At 42.0% G+C, this 20,166-nt stretch overlaps 1 protein-coding gene across 2 annotated transcripts; it reads left to right on the top strand.

Annotated features, from left to right (window-relative positions):
• Positions 1-291: 291 nt before the first annotated feature.
• Positions 292-19,027, top strand: LOC106588192 (heterogeneous nuclear ribonucleoprotein R). Of its 2 annotated transcripts, none has more exons than XM_014176938.2 (11): positions 292-517; positions 1,249-1,441; positions 1,567-1,685; positions 1,842-1,949; positions 15,802-15,915; positions 16,139-16,315; positions 16,581-16,716; positions 16,827-17,032; positions 17,155-17,304; positions 17,400-17,521; positions 17,631-19,027. In XM_014176938.2, the coding sequence occupies exons 2-11, from the start codon at positions 1,279-1,281 to the stop codon at positions 18,229-18,231; spliced, it is 1,896 nt and encodes a 631-aa protein (XP_014032413.1). In that variant the 5' UTR covers positions 292-517; positions 1,249-1,278; the 3' UTR covers positions 18,232-19,027. The 2 variants fall into 2 exon arrangements, with proteins under 2 accessions (XP_014032413.1, XP_014032412.1); XM_014176937.2 differs by having other exon boundaries at positions 353-517; positions 1,276-1,441.
• The last annotated feature ends 1,139 nt before the right edge of the window (positions 19,028-20,166 follow it).

Genomic DNA, 20,166 nt, shown 5'->3' with positions numbered 1-20,166 from the left:
GCCATATTTTTGAAAGTCTGAGTTTTGAACTGCACACATTCAGCTGTGACAGGCCGCCCAATCAAATCAAAACCAGTTCTAACACTGATTACAATAATCACATCTCTTCCTCATCCATTTCAAATAAATCTGATGTCCATCGCCAAGCTTTGGTAACTAAATCGGCACATAATTTGTTTTCACTCATTCCGTTCAGTACGTTTATGCTGTAGTTCAATCACATCGTGCAGGGTCGAAATCCGAATATATTCTCATAAATTTGAATTTGGGACTTTTTATTGGTTGAAAGTCATGTCAATCCCTGACTAACCACTTCGATTGGTTACGATTGTAAGGGGCTATCGTTAGGTTGATGCGTACTTTTTCGTCGCAGAGTGGTGCTGGTGTTTTGCGAGCGACTGGACAGTCTAACTGTCTCGTGGGTAGACTCAACCATACTATTCATATTGGATAACTATTTTGGTTAATTGTTGCAAAATATATTTTTTCGATACTGTTATTTTCCTGGAGAAGATCGGTAAGCGTTTGCGAATTATTCGTGTTTCACCTCTTGGCGGGTGATTTGTTTGAATTCTGAAAGGTGTCCAGCAAGCTAACAAGGCCTTTAGCCAACCCTGCTAGCTAACGTTAGCTATTTGCTCGGCTAAGTTTATGAACTTTGATACAGGGTTTTATGTTTTTTTTATGTTGGTGTTTCTAAAGCCAAATGTTTGTTTTTGTGTTTGTAAATATTAACAAATGTGAATTCAGTCGCATTTGTCTAGCTATGTAGCTAATAACTAGCTAGCTATTGGAAGGGGGCGGGACGGCGCTAGACAAAAAACACACACCACCAGCCAAGCTAGCTTCAACAACAACAAAAAACTGCTTGTTAAACCAGCTAGCTAGTTTAATCACTGTTTGTTTTGTTTACTGGCTGTTGGCGTTCACTAGCTAGCTTGCCTGCGATATAAACGTATTGTTCACTTGTCCCCAGGTATTTGATCTTTCAGACCTCATGGTTGCCTGCATTAAAATGAATAGTTTTACTTTTCTAATAGATTTATAATATCTTTGCCAATGTGAGCTAGCTAGCTGAACTATTTAGAATAATAGAAGTTACTATTGCAGCAGGACCAAATGTAAACCATGTTACATGTATGTTAGAAATGTTCAAGTTTGTTCCATACAAGTTGCTAATGTCTTGATCTGTAAAGGCAGCTGAAACAAATCTATGTTCTAATGTGGAACATTCTAACTGAAATCCAGTTTTTGTATTGTCTATTTTCTCTCAAGAAAATGGCTGCAGCCGAGGTGAATGGTAGTTCTGCCCAGGTGAGGGAGGAAGAGGAGCCTATGGAAGTCACCGCCGAATGCGAGCACACAGAGAACTACCAGACACTAATCGATGCCGGACTGCCGCAGAAAGTGGCAGAGAGTCTCGACAACGTATTCTCAACCGGTGGGGAATCTGTCAGACAATAGCTGAGTCTAATCCATTTTCCAAAGAAGCGTGATGTTGCTCGAGGTTCCATGAAGTGAAGATAGGCCAGGTTGTAATGGTAGGAATCTGTCTTGTACCACCAGGGTTGGTGGCGTATGCTGACCTGGATGAGAGGGCCATCGATGCTCTGCGGGAGTTCAATGAAGAGGGAGCGCTGTCTGTACTGTTGCAGTTCAAAGAAAGTGACCTGTCCCATGTGCAGGTGAGTTACAGAGGAAGCCGATTGAAAGGGAATATATGCAAGTCAGTTTGGATGATGAATCATTAGTCTTAAGAAGTTGACATGGAGGGGTCTATACATTTTCCTCTGCTCATAACTCCAATACATGAATCAACTGTGCCGTGGTTTGCTTTCCAGAACAAAAGTGCTTTCCTTTGTGGAGTCATGAAGACTTACAGACAGAGGGAAAAGCAAGGAAATAAAGTACAAGAATCCACCAAGGGGCCTGATGAGTCCAAGATCAAGGTAAGATTAATATTTTTGAATGTTGATTCAGTTGCTTAGATATAACCTGTTCTGTGTGTGTAGGGGTTAAAGTTCTCTGTCACTGCGATGGATTTCCATCATATGGATTCTGGAGAGGTCATTTTTGAGATTGGTGTAGACCCACAATAAAAATCTCTAGGTGGGCTGGTTTGGCAATGACTTAGCCCAATAGGCCAACAGAAGCATGTCTGTTCTACAGACAGAGAAAAATCCAAAATGTATTTTCAAATATTTTATTTTCTCTGTTACTGTGTATTGAACTGACATGCATGATTGTTTGCTGATGTTCAAATAAAGGGAATGAAATAGTTTTATAATGCGCACCACCGTGGCGCTCAACTCAAACAGTGTTGTGTAGCCTACTGTAGCCCCGTAGTAGAATAGTTTACCTAGTCTGCTTGTTGTGTTCAATGCGGGATAAATATTTATCGTGAGGCCCACAGGGAGGGTTAAACATGTATTCCTACAAGCAGACCATGCACTTTTTTTTTTTTTTTTTACGGCAATTGGGAGGGGGAGAGCACTTTTGAAAGCCACTTTAGCCTTTGTTAAGAAAGAGGGGATCCCAGGTTTCCATTGCTACCACGTTTATTTCTTTACTCGTACAATTGCGCGTGCCATCGTAAAGAAAAATGCAGTTACAACCGGAGTTTAAAGCATGGTTTAAGAGATCTGCTGCGCCTAAAGGGGTCAATGGTGTCTTAAAAGGGCAATGACATACTTTGTAATAGAAACCACAAAATATTTCTCTGTGAATAACAATTGTAAATAATTATCATTTGAGGCCCTCCTGTTGACTACAGTGATACAATTGAGCTGTTTTAGAGCTAATTTCTCACAATTTAACACATTTTGCTGCGAGGCTAAGTGAAAAAGTTGACATTTTAAAGCTAATTTCCTGCCATTCTACATATGGACACCGACGACGTTGATTAAGGCAGCCCCCATAATCTCTCTGGTTTAGAGGGGTTGGGGTAAAATGTGGAAGAAACATTTTTGGTTGAATGCATTCAGTTGTGCCACTGACTAGATATCCCCTGTCCCTATCTGAGTGACTCAAACATAACAAAAATAAATGGGGGCCATGACAAATACTCCTGAATGCCATATTTTTTTAAATCTTTGATTCTCCCTGACTATAGCTTTTATTTGGGTGATTTATTATTTCTCAAACATGATCTTAATACACAACATGACCAAAAGTATATGGACGCCTACTCGTCGAACGTCTTATTCCAAAATCATGGGCATTAATATGGAGTTGCTCCCCCCCCCTTTGCTGCTATAACAGCCTCCACTCTTCTGGGAAGGCTTTCCACTATATGTTGTAACATTGCTGTGGGGACTTGCTTCCATTCAGCTACAAGCATTAGTGAGTTCGGGCACTGATGTTGGGCGATTAGGCCTGGCTCGCTGTCGGCGTTCCAACTGATCCAAAAGGTGTTTGATGGGGTTGAGGTCAGGGCTCTGCAGGCCAGGCAAGTTCTTCCACACTGATCTCAACAAACCATTTCTGTATGGACCTCACTTTGTGCATGGGGGCATTGTCATGCTGAAACAGGAAAGGGGCTGCCCCAAACTGTTACCACAAAGTTGGAAGCATAGAATCATCTAGAATGTCATTGTATGCTGTAGCCTTAAGATTTCCCTTCACTGAAACTAAGGGGCCTAGCCCGAACCATGAAAAACAGCCCCAGACCATTATTCCTCCTCCACCTAACTTTACAGTTGACACTATTTATTCGGGCAGGTAGGTTTCCTGGTTTTCGCCAAACCCCGATTCGTCCGTCAGATTGCTAGATGGTGAAGTGTGATTAATCACTCCAGAGAACGCATTTTCACTGCGCCAGTGGCGGCAAGCTTCACATCACTCCAGCCGACGCTTGGCATTGTGCATGGTGATCTTAGGCTTGTGTGCGTGCGGCTGCTCGGCCATGGAAACCCATTTCGTGAAGCTCCAGATGACCAGTTCTTGTGCCGATGTTGCTTCCAGAGTCAGTTTGGAACTCGGTAGTGAGTGTTGCAACTGAGGACAGACAATTTTTATGCGGCCTATAGAAAAGTTTGTGGTCATATGCACTTCCTTAAAAACATAGGTACTGGGCTAGTAAGGAACAGAAAGGTAGACACTCTTTAACCTGTTATGGCTAGGGGGCAGTATTTTCACGGCTGGATAAAAAACATACCCGATTTAATCTGGTTACCACTCCTACCCAGTAACTAGAATATGCATATACTTATTACATATGGATAGAAAACACTCCAAAGTTTCTAAAACTGTTTGAATGGTGTCTGTGAGTATAACAGAACTCATTTGTCAGGCAAAAACCTGACAAGGTTTCAGGCAGGAAGTGGCCTGTCTGACAAGGTGTCGTTCTTCTTGTCTCTGTTTATTGAAGAGTGAGGATCTTAGCTGTCCCGTGACACTTCCTACGGCTGCCATAGGGTCTCAGAAGGCGGTAAAAAGCTGAATCGTGGCTTTGCAGGCTCTGGCTGAAACAAAGTAGCGCGTTTGGGTAGTGGCTGGTTACAGTACTGTGAGACTCAGGCTCGTGCCCGCGTCGACCGAAAGCTTTGTTTACTTTCCTCAGTTTAGCTAAAAGGAGATTCCCGGTCGGAATATTATCGCTTTTTTACGAGAAAAATGACATAAAAATGGATTTTAAACAGCGGTTGACATGCTTCGAAGTACGGTAATGGAATATTTATATTTTTTTTGTCACGAATTGCGCCATGCGCACGACCCTGATTTACCATTTCAGATAGTGTCTGGGACGCACGAACAAAACGCCGCTATTCGGATATAACGATGGATTATTTTGGACCAAACCAACATTTGTTATTGAAGTAGCAGTCCTGGGAGTGCATTCTGACGAAGACAAGAAAAAGTAATGAAACTTTTATAATAGTAAAGCTGATATTGGTGAGTGCTAAACTTGCCGGGTGTCTAAATAACTAGCCCGTGATGCCTGGGCTATGTACTTAGAATATTGCAAAATGTGCTTTCACCAAAAAGCTATTTTAAAATCGGACATATCGAGTGCATAGAGGAGGTCTGTATCTATAATTCTTAAAATAATTGTTATGCTTTTTGTGAACGTTTATCGTGAGTAATTTAGTAAAATGTTAGCGAATTCCCCGGAAGTTTGCGGGGGGGGTATGCTAGTTCTGAACGTCACATGCTAATGTAAAAAGCTGGTTTTTGATATAAATATGAACTTGATTGAACAAAACATGCATGTATTGTATAACATAATGTCCTAGGGTTGTCATCTGATGAAGATCATCAAAGGTTAGTGTTGCATTTAGCTGTCTTCTAGGTTTTTGTGACATTATATGCTAGCTTGAAAAATGGGTGTCTGATTATTTCTGGCTTGGTACTCTGCTGACATAATCTAATGTTTTGCTTTCGTTGTAAAGCCTTTTTGAAATCGGACAGTGTGGTTAGATAAAGGAGAGTCTTATCTTTAAAATGCTGTGAAATAGTCATATGTTTGAAAAATTGAAGTTTTTGTATTTTAGAGGAGTTTGTATTTCGCGCCACGCCCATCATTGGATAATGGAGCAGGTGTTCCGCTAGCGGAACGTCTAGATGTAAGAGGTTAAGCTCCCAATGCACCTCTTTGACTACGTTTCGATCTGAAACGGATCTTTGTCCGGTCAAAAAACCTAGTCAATGAAGCAGTGAATTGAGAGCTAGCTTGTGTGGCCAACCACTTCGCGGCTGAGTTGTTGTTGCTCCTATGTTTCCACTTCACAATAACGGCACTTAAAGTTGACCGTGGAAGCTCTAGCTGGGGAGAAATCTGACTAACTGACTTGTTGGAAAGGTGGCATGCTATGACTGTGCCACGTTGAAAGTCACTGAGCTCTTCAGTAAGGCTGTTCTACTGCCAAATAGTTTGTCGATGGAGATTGCATGGCTGTGTGCAAAATTTTTATACATCTGTCAGCAACAGGTGTGGCTTAAATAACCGAATCCACTCATTTGAAGGGGTGTCCACATAATTTATAAAAAAAAGTATGTGTATATAAGTCCTTCATATTTTCTACGTACTCTATCTGGTTTTAGTCGTTTAAGTTTACATTGAACGTTTTTCTATGCAGAAAAATCCCTGGGATGTGGTCCAATGGGATAAATGCAGATTGACAAACCCTGTCACGTTCTGACCAGTAAAGGGGTTATTTGTTATTGTTGTTTGGTCAGGGGGGTATTTGTTTTATGTGGTTCGGGGTGTGTTAGTATATGTGTTTATGTAGAGGGGTGTTTATGTAGAGGGGTCAGGGGGGGGGGGGGGGGGGGGGTACTACTGTCACGTTCTGACCAGTAAAGGGGTTATTTGTTATTGTAGTTTGGTCAGGATGTGGCAGGGGGGTATTTGTTTTATGTGGTTCAGGGTGTGTTAGTATATGTGTTTATGTAGAGGGGTGTTTGGTTAGAGTATTCTGGGGTTTTTGGGTTATGTTCTATATTTCGTATCTCTATGTTCTGTCTATGTTGTGTATTTCTTTGTTGGCCTGGTATGGCTCTCAATCAGGAACAGCTGTACATCGTTGTTACTGATTGAGAGTCATACTTAAGTAGCCCTGTTTTCACCTGTCCCTTTGTGGGAAGTTGTTGTTGCATAGCTGTGTGTTTAGCCTGCAATCCTGTTCGTTCGATCGTGTTCTTGTTTTGTTTGTTCAGTGTTAAATAAAGTCACTATGAGCACTCAACCCGCTGCGCCTTGGTCCACTACATACGACGACCGTTACAAACCCCATGCTTCAGCCTATGTATTTATAGCCACTATGCCGCTACAGTTGATCATGTTTATTGCTAATGGCACATCTGATAATATAAACTCAGCAAAAAAAGAAACGTTCCTTTTTCAGGACCCTAGTCGTTCAGATCATTTGTAAAAATCCAAATAACTTCACAGATCTTCATTGTAAAGGGTTTAAACACTGTTTCCCATGCTTGTTCAATGAACCATAAACAATTAATGAGCCTGTGGAACGGTCGATAAGACACTTACAGCTTACAGACGGTAGGCAATTAACCTCCCTGGGCCAGTCCCAGCCTAGTCAACCATGGAATTGCGTGGCGCGAAATACAAATACCTCAAAAATGCTATAACTTCAATTTCTCAAACATATGAATATTTGACACCATTTTAAAGACAAGACTCTCGTTAATCTAACCACATTGTCCGATTTCAAAAAGGCTTTACAGCGAAAGCAAAACATTTAGATTATGTCAGGAGAGTACCCTGCCAAAAATAATCACACAGCCATTTGCAAAGCAAGCATATATGTCACAAAAACCAAAACCACAGCTAAATGCAGCACTAACCTTTGATGATCTTCATCAGATGACACTCCTAGGACATTATCTTATACAATACATGCATGTTTTGTTCAATCAAGTTCATATTTATATCAAAAACCAGCTTTTTACATTAGCATGTGATGTTCAGAACTAGCATACACACCGCAAACTTCCGGTGAATTTACTTAATTACTCAGCATAAAACATTCACAAAATACATAACAATTATTTAAAGAATTATAGATACAGAACTCCTTTATGCAATCGCGGTGTCAGATTTTAAAATAGCTTTTCGGCGAAAGCACATTTTGCAATATTCTGAGTAGATATCACGGCTAGCTAATTTGACACCCACCAAGTTTGGCCCTCACCAAACTCAGATTTACTATAAGAAAAATTTGATTACCTTTGCTGTTCTTCGTTAGAATGCACTCCCAGGACTTCTACTTCAACAACAAATGTTGTTTTGGTTCGAAATAATCCATAGTTATATTGAAATAGCGCCGTTTTGTTCGTGCGTTCAGGTCAGTATCCGAAGGGTGACCAAAAAAATTCCAAATATTCCATTACCGTACTTCGAAGCATGTCAAACGCTGTTTAAAATCAATTTTTATGCGATTTCTCGTAAAATAGCGATAATATTCCAACCGGGCGACGTTGTATTCATTCAAAGAGAGAAAGAAAAACATGGAGAATTCACATGAACACGCATCTCCAGTGTCAATGTTCTCAGCCTGACCACTCACAAAATCTCCTGCTGTTTTTCGCCCAGAGACTGGAGAGACGTCATTCCACTTTCTGGCGCCTTCTGAGAGCCAATGGAAGCCTTAGAAAATGTCATGTTACAGCAGAGATGCTGTATTTTTGATAGAGATGCCACAGAAGGAGAACAAATTGTCAGACGGGGCACTTCCTGTATGGAACCTTCTCAGGTTTTGGCCTGCCATATGAGTTCTGTTATACTCACAGACACCATTCAAACAGTTTTAGAAACTTTAGGGTGTTTTCTATCCAAATCAAACAATTATATGCATATTCTCGTTTCTGGGCAAGAGTAGTAACCAGTTTAAATGGGGTACGTTTTTTTTATCCGGCCGTGCAAATACTGCCCCCTAGCCCCAACAGGTTAAGGTCACAGTTATGAAAACTTAGGACACTAAAGAGGCCTTTAAACTGACTCGCCAAAGGTTCTACAGCTGCACCATCGAGAGCATCCTGACTGGTTCCATCACCGCCTGGTATGGCAACTGGTCGGCCTCATAGAGGGTAGTGCGTACGGCCCAGGATCACTGCCATCCAGGACCTCTATACCAGGCTGTGTCAGACTCCAGCCACCCTAGTCATAGGCTGTTCTCTCTGCTGCATAGGTTTGTACATTTTGGGAAATATTCAGAGGTGGAAACCTTCTGTGGGAATATATGGGAATTAACTGGAATATATATATGGGAATTAATTAGAGGTCGACCGATTATGATTTTTCAACGCCGATACCGATTATTGGAGGACCAAAAAAGGCCGATACCGATCAATCGGCAGATTCTTTATTTAAATTGTTGTTGTTTTTTTATTATTTTTTGTAATAATGACAATTGCAACAATACTGAATGAACACTTATTTTAACTTAATATAATACATCAAAATATTGAGCCTCATAAATAATGAAACATGTTCAATTTGGTTTAAATAATGCAAGAACAAAGTGTTGGAGAAGAAAATAAAAGTGCAATATGTGCCATGTAAAAAAAGCTAACATTTAAGTTCCTTGCTCAGAACATGAGATCATATGAAAGCTGGTGGTTCCTTTTAACACGAGTCTTCAAAATTCCCAGGTAAGAAGTTTTAGGTTGTAGTTATTATAGGAATTATAGGACTATTTCTCTCTATACGATTTGTATTTCATATACCTTTGACTATTGGATGTTCTTATAGGCACTTTAGTATTGCCAGTGTAAATCAAATTTATTTATATAGCCCTTCTTACATCAGCTGATATCTCAAAGTGCTGTACAGAAACCCAGTCTATGAGGGGTGGCCAGTCCTCTTCTGGCTGTGCCGGGTGGAGATTATAACAGCACATGGCCAAGATGTTCAAATGTTCATAAATGACCAGCATGGTCAAATAATAATAATCATAGTAGTTGTCGAGGGTGCAACAAGTCAGTAACACAAGAGTAAGTGTCAGTTGGCTTTTTCATAGCCGATCTTTGAGAGTATCTCTACCGCTGCTGCTGTCTCTAGAGAGTTGAAAACAGCAGGTCTGGGACAGGTAGCACGTCCGGTGAACAGGTCAGTGTTCCAGCAGGTCTAGGACAGGTAGCACGTCCGGTGAATAGGTCAGGGTTCCATAGCCACAGGCAGAACAGATGGACCTGGAGCAGCAGCACGGCCAGGTGAACTGGGGATAGCAAGGAGTCATCAAGCCAGGTAGTCCTGAGGCATGGTCCTAGGGCTCAGGTCCTCCGAGAGAGAGAAAGAAAGAAAGAAAGAGAAAAAGGGAGAATTAGAGCATATTTAAATTCACACAGGACACCGGAAAAGGGAAAAGACAAGAGAAATACACCAGATGTGACAGACTGACCCTAGCCCCCCGACACATAAACTACTGCAACATAAATACTGGAGGCTGAGACAGGAGGGGTCAGGAGACACTGTGGCCCCATCCGATGAAACCCCCGGGCAGGGCCAAACTGGTAGGATATATATCCCGACCCACTTTGCCAAAGCACAGCCCCCACACCACTGGAGGGATATCTCCAACCACCAACATACCATCCCGAGACAAGGCCGAGTATAGCCCACAAAGATCTCCGCCACGGCACAACCCAAGGGGGGGCGCCAACCCAGACAGGAAGACCACGTCAGTGACTCAACCCACTCAAGTGACGCACCCCTCCCAGGGACGGCATGGAGAACACCACAAAGCCAGTGACTCAGCCCCTGTAATAGGGGTAGAGGCAGAGAATCCCAGTGGAAAGAGGGGAAACCGGCCAGGCAGAGACAGCAAGGGCGGTTCGTTGCTCCATCCTTTCCGTTCACCTTCACACCCCTGGGCCAGACTACACTCAATCATAGGACCTACTGAAGAGATGTGTCTTCAGTAAAGACTTAAAGGTTGAGACTGAGTCTGCGTCTCTCACATGGGTAGGCAGACTATTCCATAAAAATGGAGCTCTATAGGAGAAAGCCCTGCCTCCAGCTGTTTGCTTAGAAATTCTAGGAACAATTAGGAGGCCCGCGTCTTGTGACCGTAGCATACGTGTAGGTATGTACGGCAGGACCAAATCGGAAAGATAGGTAGGAGCAAGCCCATGTAATGCTTTGTAGGTTAGCAGTAAAACCTTGAAATCAGCCCTTGCCTTAACAGGAAGCCAGTGTAGGGAGGCTAGCACTGCAGTGATATGATCACATTTTTTGGGTTCAGTATAGCTTCCTTCCCTCTCCTCACTCCTACCTGGAATTGAACCAGGAACACATCGACAACAGCCACCCTCGAAGCTGCGTTACCCATGCAGAGCAAGGGGAACAACTACTCCAAGTCTCAGAGCAAGTGACATTTGAAACGCTATTAGCGTGCACCCCGCCAACTAGCTAGCCATTTCACATCGGTTACACCAGCCTAATCTCGGGAGTTGATAGGCTTGAAGTCATAAACAGCACAATGCTTGAAGTATTGCGAAGAGCTGCTGGCAAACACATGAAAGTGCTGTTTGAATGAATGCTAACGAGCCTGCTGGTGCCTACCATCGCTCAATCAGACTGCTCTATCAAATCATAGACTTAATTATAACATAATAACACACAAATACGAGCCTTTGGTCATTAAAATGGTCGAATCCGGAAACTATCATTTCGAAAACAAAACGTTTATTCTTTCAGTGAAATACGGAACCGTTCCGTATTTTATCTAACGGATGGCATCCCTAAGTCTAAATATTGCTGTTACATTGTACAACCTTCAATGTTATGTCATAATTAATTACGGCCTTTGTTAGGAATAAATGGACTTCACACAGTTTGCAATGAGCCAGGTGGCCCAAACTGCTGCATATACCCTGACTGCTTGCATGGAATGCAAGAGAAGTGACACAACTTCCCTAGTTATAAGAAATTCATGTTAGCAGGCAATATTAACTAAATATTCAGGTTTAAAAATATATACTTGTGTATTGATTTTAAAGAAAGGTATTGATGTTTATGGTTAGGTACATTGGTGCAACAACAGTGCTTTTTTTTCCGCAAATGCGCTAGTTTAAACCTCTTCGCTATAGGGGGCAGTATTTTCATGGCCGGATGAAAAACGTACCCAAATTAAACTGGTTACTACTCTGGCCCAGAAACTATAATATGCATATTATTAGTAGATTTGGATAGAAAACACTCTGAAGTTTCTAAAACTGTTTGAATGGTGTCTGTGAGTATAACAGATCTCATATGGCAGGCAAAAACCTGAGAAAAATTCAACCAGGAAGTGGGAGACCTGAGAATTGTAGTTCTTTCTAATCCCTATCGAAACTACAGTGTCTGTGGGGTCACGTTGCACTTCCTAAGGCTTCAATTGGCTGTCAAAAGCCTTCAGAAAGTTTTTTTCATCCATCTCCTGAAACTGGGCAGAGAAAAGGAGCTCAGTCAATGAGTGGACTGCCTGGGGACAAAGGGATTGGTAATGCGCGTTCCTGCGAGCGCGCCTTTCCTTTTTCTTCTTGAATGAATATGCTATTGTCCGGTTGGAATATTATCGCATTTTTACGTTAAAAATAGCATAAAGATTGATCGTAAACAACGTCTGACATGCTTCTAAGAACGGTAATGTAACATTTTGACTTTTTGTGTCTCGAATTGCGCTCGCGCGTTATGCCTTTGTATTGTGACCTGAACGCACTAACAAAATGGAGGTATTTGGACATAAATATGGATTATTTTGAACAAAAAACATTTATTGTGGAAGTAGCAGTCCTGGGAGTGCATTCTGATGATCAGCAAAGGTAAGAGAATATTTATAATACTAATTCTGAGTTTAGTTGACCCCAGAACTTGGCGGGTGTCTGTATAGCTTGCTTTGATGGCGAGCTATGTACTCAGAATATTGAAAAATGTGCTTTCCCCTGAAAAGCTATTTTAAAATCTGACACAGCGGTTGCATAAAGGAGTACTGTATCTATAATTCTTAAAATAATTTTTGTATTTTGTCAACATTTATGATGAGTATTTTTGTAAATTGTTGTGTACATTCACCGGAAGTTTTGTGGGAATAGATTTTCTGAACATCACGCGCCAATGTAAAATGCTGTTTTTGGATATAAATATGAACTTTATCGAACAAAACATACATGTATTGTGTAACATGATGTTCTAGGAGTGTCATCTGATGAAGATCGTCAAAAGTTAGTGCTTCATTTAGCTGTGTTTTGAGTTTTTGTGACGTGACATATCTCCTTGCTTGGAAAATGGCTGTGTGGTTATTTTTGTCTATGTTCTCTCCTAGCATAATCTAACGTTTTGCTTTCGCTGTAAAGCCTTTTTGAAATCGGACAATGTGGTTACATTAAGGAGAAGTTTATTTTTAAAATGGGGTGAAATAGTCGTATGTTTGAGAAATTGAAATTATTAGATTTTTGATGTTTTGTATTTCGCGCCCTGCTGTTCCATTGGATGTTGGTGTTCCGCTAGTGGAACGGCTATAGCCAACAGGTTAAATCATCACCCGTTTGTCGAAGTAGGCTGTGATTCAATGAGAAATTAACAGGCAACACATCGAGTATATGCAAACGCAGGACACGCTAGATTAACTTGTAATTTCATCAACCATGTGTAGTTAACTAGTGATTATGTTAAGATTGATTGATTGTTTTTATAAGATAAGTTTAATGCTACCTAGCAACTTTCCTTGGCTTATTGCTGCCCTCGCGTAACAGGTAGTCAGCCTGCCATGCAGGCTCCTCGTGGAGTGCAATGTAAGGCAGGTGGTTAGAGCGTTGGACTAGTAACCGGAAGGTTGCAAAAACGAATCCCCGAGCTGACAAGGTAAAAATCTGTCGTTCTGCCCCTGAACAAGGCAGTTAACCCACCGTTCCTAGGCCGTCATTGAAAATAAAAATGTGTTCTTAACTGACTTGCCTAGTTAAATAAAGGTGTATACATTTTATTTTTATACAATTTTTTTTAAATCGGCAAATCGGTGTCCATAAATACTGATTACAGATTGTTATGAGAACTTGAAATCGGCCCTAATTAATCGGCCATTCCGATTTAATCGGTCGACCTCTAGAATTAATACCATATAAATGTAGATGGTTTTTTGCATTGGATATATTTACCGTATCATATGGAGACAGAAACATAAACCTTTTACCTTATCATAAGTAGACATAATTGCAAAGGATTAAATCCTTCCACTAGAAATAAAAATTGTTACGAATTGAACTTTAATTGAATGAATAGACTCTTCACATGGGATGATTTCACTGAACAACAAAAGGGAATATTAAATGATCCCCAATGATCCATCGCATCTCCCAAAAATGTAAAATTATAGTCTAGAAACTAAAGCTTTGGTTGCCTTCCTCTCAGGCTTCCATGTCTTCACCCTGGACGTCCTCAATGTCCACCTCTTGAACATCAGACTCTGAGGCCTCATCTTCACTGTCACTTTCCAACCTTGTTGAGGATGGCTTGTTGTCGGGCTTAAAAAGCCCAAAAATTGCCCGGATAGCCACCATAGCACTCACCATAATCATATTTACTATTATAAAAGTTTGATTACCTTTTGTTGTCTTCGTCAGAATGCACACCCAGGACTGCTACTTCAATAACAAATGTTGGTTTGGTCCAAAATAATCCATTGTTATATCCGAATAGCGGCGTTTTGTTCGTGCGTTCCAGACACTATCCGAAATAGTAAAGAAGTGTCGCGCGCATGGCGCAATTCGTGACAATAAAATTCTAAATATTCCATTACCGTACTTCGAAGCATGTCAACCGCTGTTTAAAATCAATTTTTACGCCATTTTTCTCGTAGAAAAGCGATAATATTCCGACAGGGAATCTCCTTTTCGGCAAACAGAGGAAAAAATCCCAAAGGCGGGGGCGGTCGGGTCACGCGCATAAGCCCAGAGTCCCTTGATCGGCCACTTGAGAAAGGCGATAATGTGTTTCAGCCTGGGGCTGGAATGACGACATTCTGTTTTTTCCCGGGCTCTGAGCGCCTATGGACGACGTGGGAACTGTCACGTTAGAGCAGAGATCCTTAGTAAATGATAGAGATGGAAAAGAAGTTCAAGAAATGGTCAGACAGGCCACTTCCTGTAAAGGAATCTCTCAGGTTTTGACCTGCCATTTGAGTTCTGTTATACTCACAGACACCATTCAAACAGTTTTAGAAACTTTAGGGTGTTTTCTATCCATATGTAATAAGTATATGCATATTCTAGTTACTGGGTAGGAGTGGTAACCAGATTAAATCGGGTATGTTTTTTATCCAGCCGTGTCAATACTGCCCCCTAGCCCTAACAGGCTAAATAGCTAGCCCGTGATGCCTGGGCTATGTACTTAGAATATTGCAAAATGTGCTTTCACCAAAAAGCTATTTTAAAGTCGGACATATCGAGTGCATAGAGGAGTTCTGTATCTAGTATTCTAGTTCTGAACGTCACATGCTAATGTAAAAAGCTGGTTTTTGATATAAATATGAACTTGATTGAACAAAACATGCATGTATTGTATAACATAATGTCCTAGGGTTGTCATCTGATGAAGATCATCAAAGGTTAGTGCTGCATTTAGCTGTCTTCTGGGTTTTTGTGACATTATATGCTAGCTTGAAAAATGGGTGTCTGATTATTTCTGGCTTGGTACTCTGCTGACATAATCTAATGTTTTGTTTTCGTTGTAAAGCCTTTTTGAAATCGGACAGTGTGGTTAGATAAAGGAGAGTCTTATCTTTAAAATGCTGTGAAATAGTCATATGTTTGAAAAATTTAAGTTTTTGTATTTTTGAGGAGTTTGTATTTCGCGCCACGCCTATCATTGGATATTGGAGCAGGTGTTCCGCTAGCGGAACGTCTAGATGTAAGATGTTAACACCCTTCATGGGAGACCCAATGGGATAGCTGTACATTTTACATTTTAGTCATTTAGCAGACGTTCTTATCCAGACGCTCTTATTTTTTTGTACTGTAGAGAGACCAACTTTCCCATATGAGGTGCTTCCCAGCATTTCGTTTTTTTCTTTCTTAAAGTGGATATAACGTTGAAGATCTGACATGTTTGAAAGATGCAGATTCAACACTTTTTATACATGTTGAAAATTTGTAACCATGGTGACAATCCTGTGGTTTTGAAATTTCGCCCTCAAACTTGTATTTTCCACGTCACTGTTGACAAATTACTTTGAAACAACGTTGCTTTAACCAGTTTGTGCCCAGTGGGAAGTTTCTGTCATGGGATTTTTGGGAGCTTTAGTGTGTGTGTGTGTTCTCGCTCATGTGATGTAGTGGTTATGCTGAAGTCTACGTGTTCCCCAGGCTCTGCTGGAGCGGACAGGATACACCCTGGACGTAACTACGGGACAGAGGAAATACGGCGGGCCTCCACCAGAGGAAGTGTTCCAAGGAGGACAGCCTGGGATTGGAACTGAGGTAAAGCTGCCGGAGATGTAACATTATTTGAAAGGGTCATCGTGGTAAAGCCTTTGACGGATGTAGAGAAGAGAGCGGCGTTTGAAAGACTGTGGCCCCAAGGATGTCACCAGAGAAATTTACAGCAACACTACAGCAGTCTTCCCCTGCTGAAGTATCAAAGGAGCTCATCCGATCACATTGTGGAACCCTCACTGATCTAGTCTCTGTTTTCTGAATTCAGGTGTTTGTGGGAAAGATCCCCAGAGATCTGTATGAAGACGAGCTGGTGCCACTGTTTGAAAAGGCGGGCCCTATCTGGGACCTGAGGCTAATGATGGACCCCCTGTCGGGTCAGAACCGGGGCTACGCCTTCATCACCTTCTGCGGCAAGGATGCAGCAGCTGAGGCTGTGAAACTTGTAAGTCCCTGCACTCAGTCAAGTCTTCATCTTCAGAGAACCAAGTGGCTGGTTTCCCGGACACAGATGAAGCCTAGACCTGGACTAAAAATCACTTTCAATAGAGAATCTCCATTGAATGTGTTTGGGTTTTTTTGTGGTCTAGGGCTAGGCTTAATCTGTGTCTGGGGAAACCAGCGCAACATTTCATTTTGGACCAATCATAGGACCTTCTCCAGCTTCCATATCAACCATGCAAAGCAATCTTTCCTCTTCTTGTTTTCAGTGTGATAACTATGAAATCCGGTCTGGGAAGTACCTTGGAGTGTGCATATCTGTAGCAAACAACCGCCTGTTTGTTGGATCAATCCCAAAGAACAAGACCAGAGAGAGCATATTGGAGGACTTCGGCAAAGTCACAGGTCAGTGAAATTGTAAACACCCCAATTTAGGTTTACGTTGTTTTATGTTCTGTGGTTTATCATTAGTCAGATATCAGTCATGTGACGCAGGTCTCTCGCTCTTCCTCCAGAGGGGCTTCAGGAAGTGATTCTCTACCACCAGCCTGACGACAAGAAGAAGAATCGTGGCTTCTGTTTCCTGGAGTACGAGGACCACAAGTCTGCAGCCCAGGCCCGCCGCCGCCTCATGAGTGGCAAGGTGAAGGTGTGGGGGAACCCGGTCACTGTTGAGTGGGCCGATCCGGTCGCTGAACCCGATCCGGATGTCATGGCTAAGGTGAGTCCTGGCTCGCTCTCTCACAATCACACTCACTTTCATTTTTCTTATCTTACAATAACCTCTTTCTGCATAAACTGAGATCAATATGGAGTTGAATTGTAATGTTTGCATGTCATCAGGTGAAAGTCCTGTTTGTCAGGAAGCTGGCCATCCCGGTCACAGAAGAGCTACTGGAGAAGACCTTCTCTGCGTTTGGAAAGTTGGAGCGGGTGAAGAAGCTCAAAGACTATGCCTTTGTCCACTTTGAGGACAGGGACGCAGCTGTGAAGGTGGGTTACTCTCAGTAAAAACATGCTCCTGTTTTTGTGTTTTTTTTTTTTTTACCTTGCTTCGTATGTGTTAACATTGTTGCTGCTTTTCTCAGGCAATGGCAGAAATGAATGGGAAGGAGCTTGGGGGAGAGGGGATTGAGATAGTCCTAGCCAAGCCCCCAGACAAGAAGAGGAAAGAGCGGCAGGCTCATCGCCAGACCACCAGAAACCCAGGGTGAGGCCACAGAGAGAGACTGTGCTTGACTAATTTCTATTATCTAATTGAGTAGATCTCCCATCATGGGATTACATTGAAGCTGATATGTTGTTCCTGTATTCTGCAGGTATGATGACTATTACTACTACCCACCGCCACGCATGCCTCCACCAGGTAGGGGCAGGGGCCGTGGTGGCCGCGGAGGCTATGCTGCCTACCCCCCAGACTACTACAGCTACGAGGACTACTACGATGACTACTATGACTATCACGACTACCGTGGGGGTTACGAGGACCCCTACTACGGTTACGACGACGTGTACAGCATGAGGGGCCGTGGCAGCCGGCCAAGCAGGGGAGGTCCGCCCCCACCCAGGGCCCGCGGAGCACCACTCACACGAAGCCGAGGGGGCTATGCCCAGAGGGGGCCACCAGTCGGAGGGCCCAGGGGTGGCAGAGGAGGCCGGGGTGGACCCTTCCAGCCACAGAGGGGCCGCGGTACCCGAGGAGCCAGGGGGAACCGCGGGGGCAATGTGGGAGGGAAGAGGAAGGCGGACGTCTTCAACCAGCCTGACTCCAAACGCCGGCAGACCAACCAGCAGAACTGGGGGTCTCAGCCCATCGCCCAGCAGCCCCTGCAGCAAGGGGCCGACTATTCCGGTAACTATGGTTACAGTAATGACACCCTGGAGTTTTCACAGGATTCTTATGGGCAGCAGTGGAAGTAGACGTGTCAAAATCATTATTTGGCAAAATAAAAAGACAGAAAAAAAACGTAAGGAGTTTGGCAACACTTTTTTTTCCCTTTTTTTTTCTCGTTCTTTTTTTTTTATCCCTTCATGGGGAAAAATATTTCACTGAGAGAGAAAAAATGGACACCCCCCCAGAATTGGCACAACATGATTGGCTGGAATAGCATTTTGGCCTGAAGATGTCAATGTAACCATTTTGCTGAATCATTTCTTACGGTTACATGGGACGTATGTCTTAAAACGCACATCACTTTTACCTTCCAACATTTTGTTTGTTTCTTTTAAAGCCAACAATGAGCATTTTAAATGTGGACATTTAATTTTCAAAGTCTGAGAGGCTGTTAAAATCATGATATTGCCTTGCAGGAAAGTTTGTGTCCAAGCCCCTCCCTCCCCTACCTGTGTTTCCCTTATTTCTGTTTTCTAACAGTAGCATAGGGACTTGCTTGTAAATAGTTGCTTATGGCTAGAGCTTCATATAAAACATTTTTGCCGTGATGGAGAAAATCCACAGGAAGGAGAGAATTTAAACGTTTTGTAACGTTGAAAGTGTATGTCTAGCATTTCTAGAGGTAGATCAATTGTGTTTTTTAAAACTGATATTATTATATAACTTCCTATGTTTTCTTTAAACTTGCCCTTTAGAATTTGGTTTGGCTTACCTTAAAAGCCATAGCAGTTTGTTCTCTGATGTTTGTATTTATAACTTTTACCTTTGTTCCATTTCAATAAAACTCAGTTGAGTATCATTCAATTGTCAGATAACTTCAAATTCAATGGTGTCATTCAGTATTTGAGTCTACTTCTAATCCTACCTCAAATTTCACAGTTGAAACAAGATTTTGTCTGCTTTTTGCTCCAAGAATAAATCAAGAGACAATGAAATTGTCATACCAAAAGAATGGATGACAGAGAGCACAAATAAAGATTAGCACTTTATTTTCCAGGATATCCCACCCTCTTATGATCTGATGAAAGTTAAAAGATATATAAAGGAAATTAACATAATAGTTGTACATTTGTATACTGATGCATTTGTTTTTTCTTTTTACCTCAATCTTTTACATTGGACTCAACATCAAGACCAGAACAGCTAATCATGTCAATGCATTCCCCTTCCCTGAAGGCATTGGATCAGTTGCAACTCACCTCTCAAACACCATGAGGCCCAATTACACAGTAAAAAAAAAAAGCAATATATCAGAAGTAATGTCTGTGCTGCTGCTGTAGCAATGACCCTTCAAGCCCTGCTGTCTTTCCATAGCAAAATGCTAATATCAAATGCCTTTGGTCCCATGATTATTATTATTTGTCTTTTGTTTTGTCCTTTTATTCCAACTTACCCAGGTGGTGAAGCGAGAGCTGCATCGCTTGAGTGAGGAAAGAACTCGCCCTGAACGGTGTTCCTTACAAAAGGCCCGGGTGAGCTAGTTTAGAGTACTGTCTCTCCTCACCTACAACAGCGGCTAAAGTCAAGCTAAAGTCATGCCACACTTGTTGTTATTGTTGCTAGTAATATACTACTGTGAATGATGTAGGTTATACATTTTAAATGGATTATTTTTGTGGGTCTCAATGACATCAACCCTTGCATCCTCAAACTAGGGCAATGAAGCTTCTATATAATTGCATTGTTATTGGAACTCTAGACAACTTCAAATCTGGAGAAAGTAATTCTCGTCCCCCTTACTTGGGAGTTAGCCTAGTCATCCTGATTGACCAAGGCGTGGTAGGTCACAGTAGTATTAAAGCCATTTGGCTACATTACTCTGAAGCAGATTAGACCTGTTAATTCATGGAATGAAATGGACAAAAGCAAACAGTCAGGTTCTAGGCTTTTTATAAAGGAGATGGGTCTAAACCTCCAAACCAAACGAACACCTGTCACTTAGGCTCCGTCTAAAATGGCAC

This window comes from Salmo salar, chromosome 27 (genome assembly GCF_965601325.2).
Source record: "Salmo salar chromosome 27, fSalSal1, whole genome shotgun sequence".
In the NCBI taxonomy this organism is placed as follows: Eukaryota; Metazoa; Chordata; class Actinopteri; order Salmoniformes; family Salmonidae; genus Salmo; species Salmo salar.
Note: the sequence above shows the minus strand (reverse complement) of the source record. Positions and strands in the feature narration are given on the sequence as shown.

What these genes read in the sequence shown, in the direction of transcription:
- LOC106588192 (XM_014176938.2), top strand. Translation starts at nt 1,279, where the DNA reads ATGGCTGCAGCCGAGGTGAATGGTAGTTCTGCCCAGGTGAGGGAGGAA. An exon ending in CGACAACGTATTCTCAACCG is followed by an intron (nt 1,442 to 1,566) that starts GTGGGGAATCTG and finishes TTGTACCACCAG; the next exon opens with GGTTGGTGGCGTATGCTGAC. An exon ending in ACAGGGACGCAGCTGTGAAG is followed by an intron (nt 17,305 to 17,399) that starts GTGGGTTACTCT and finishes TGCTTTTCTCAG; the next exon opens with GCAATGGCAGAAATGAATGG.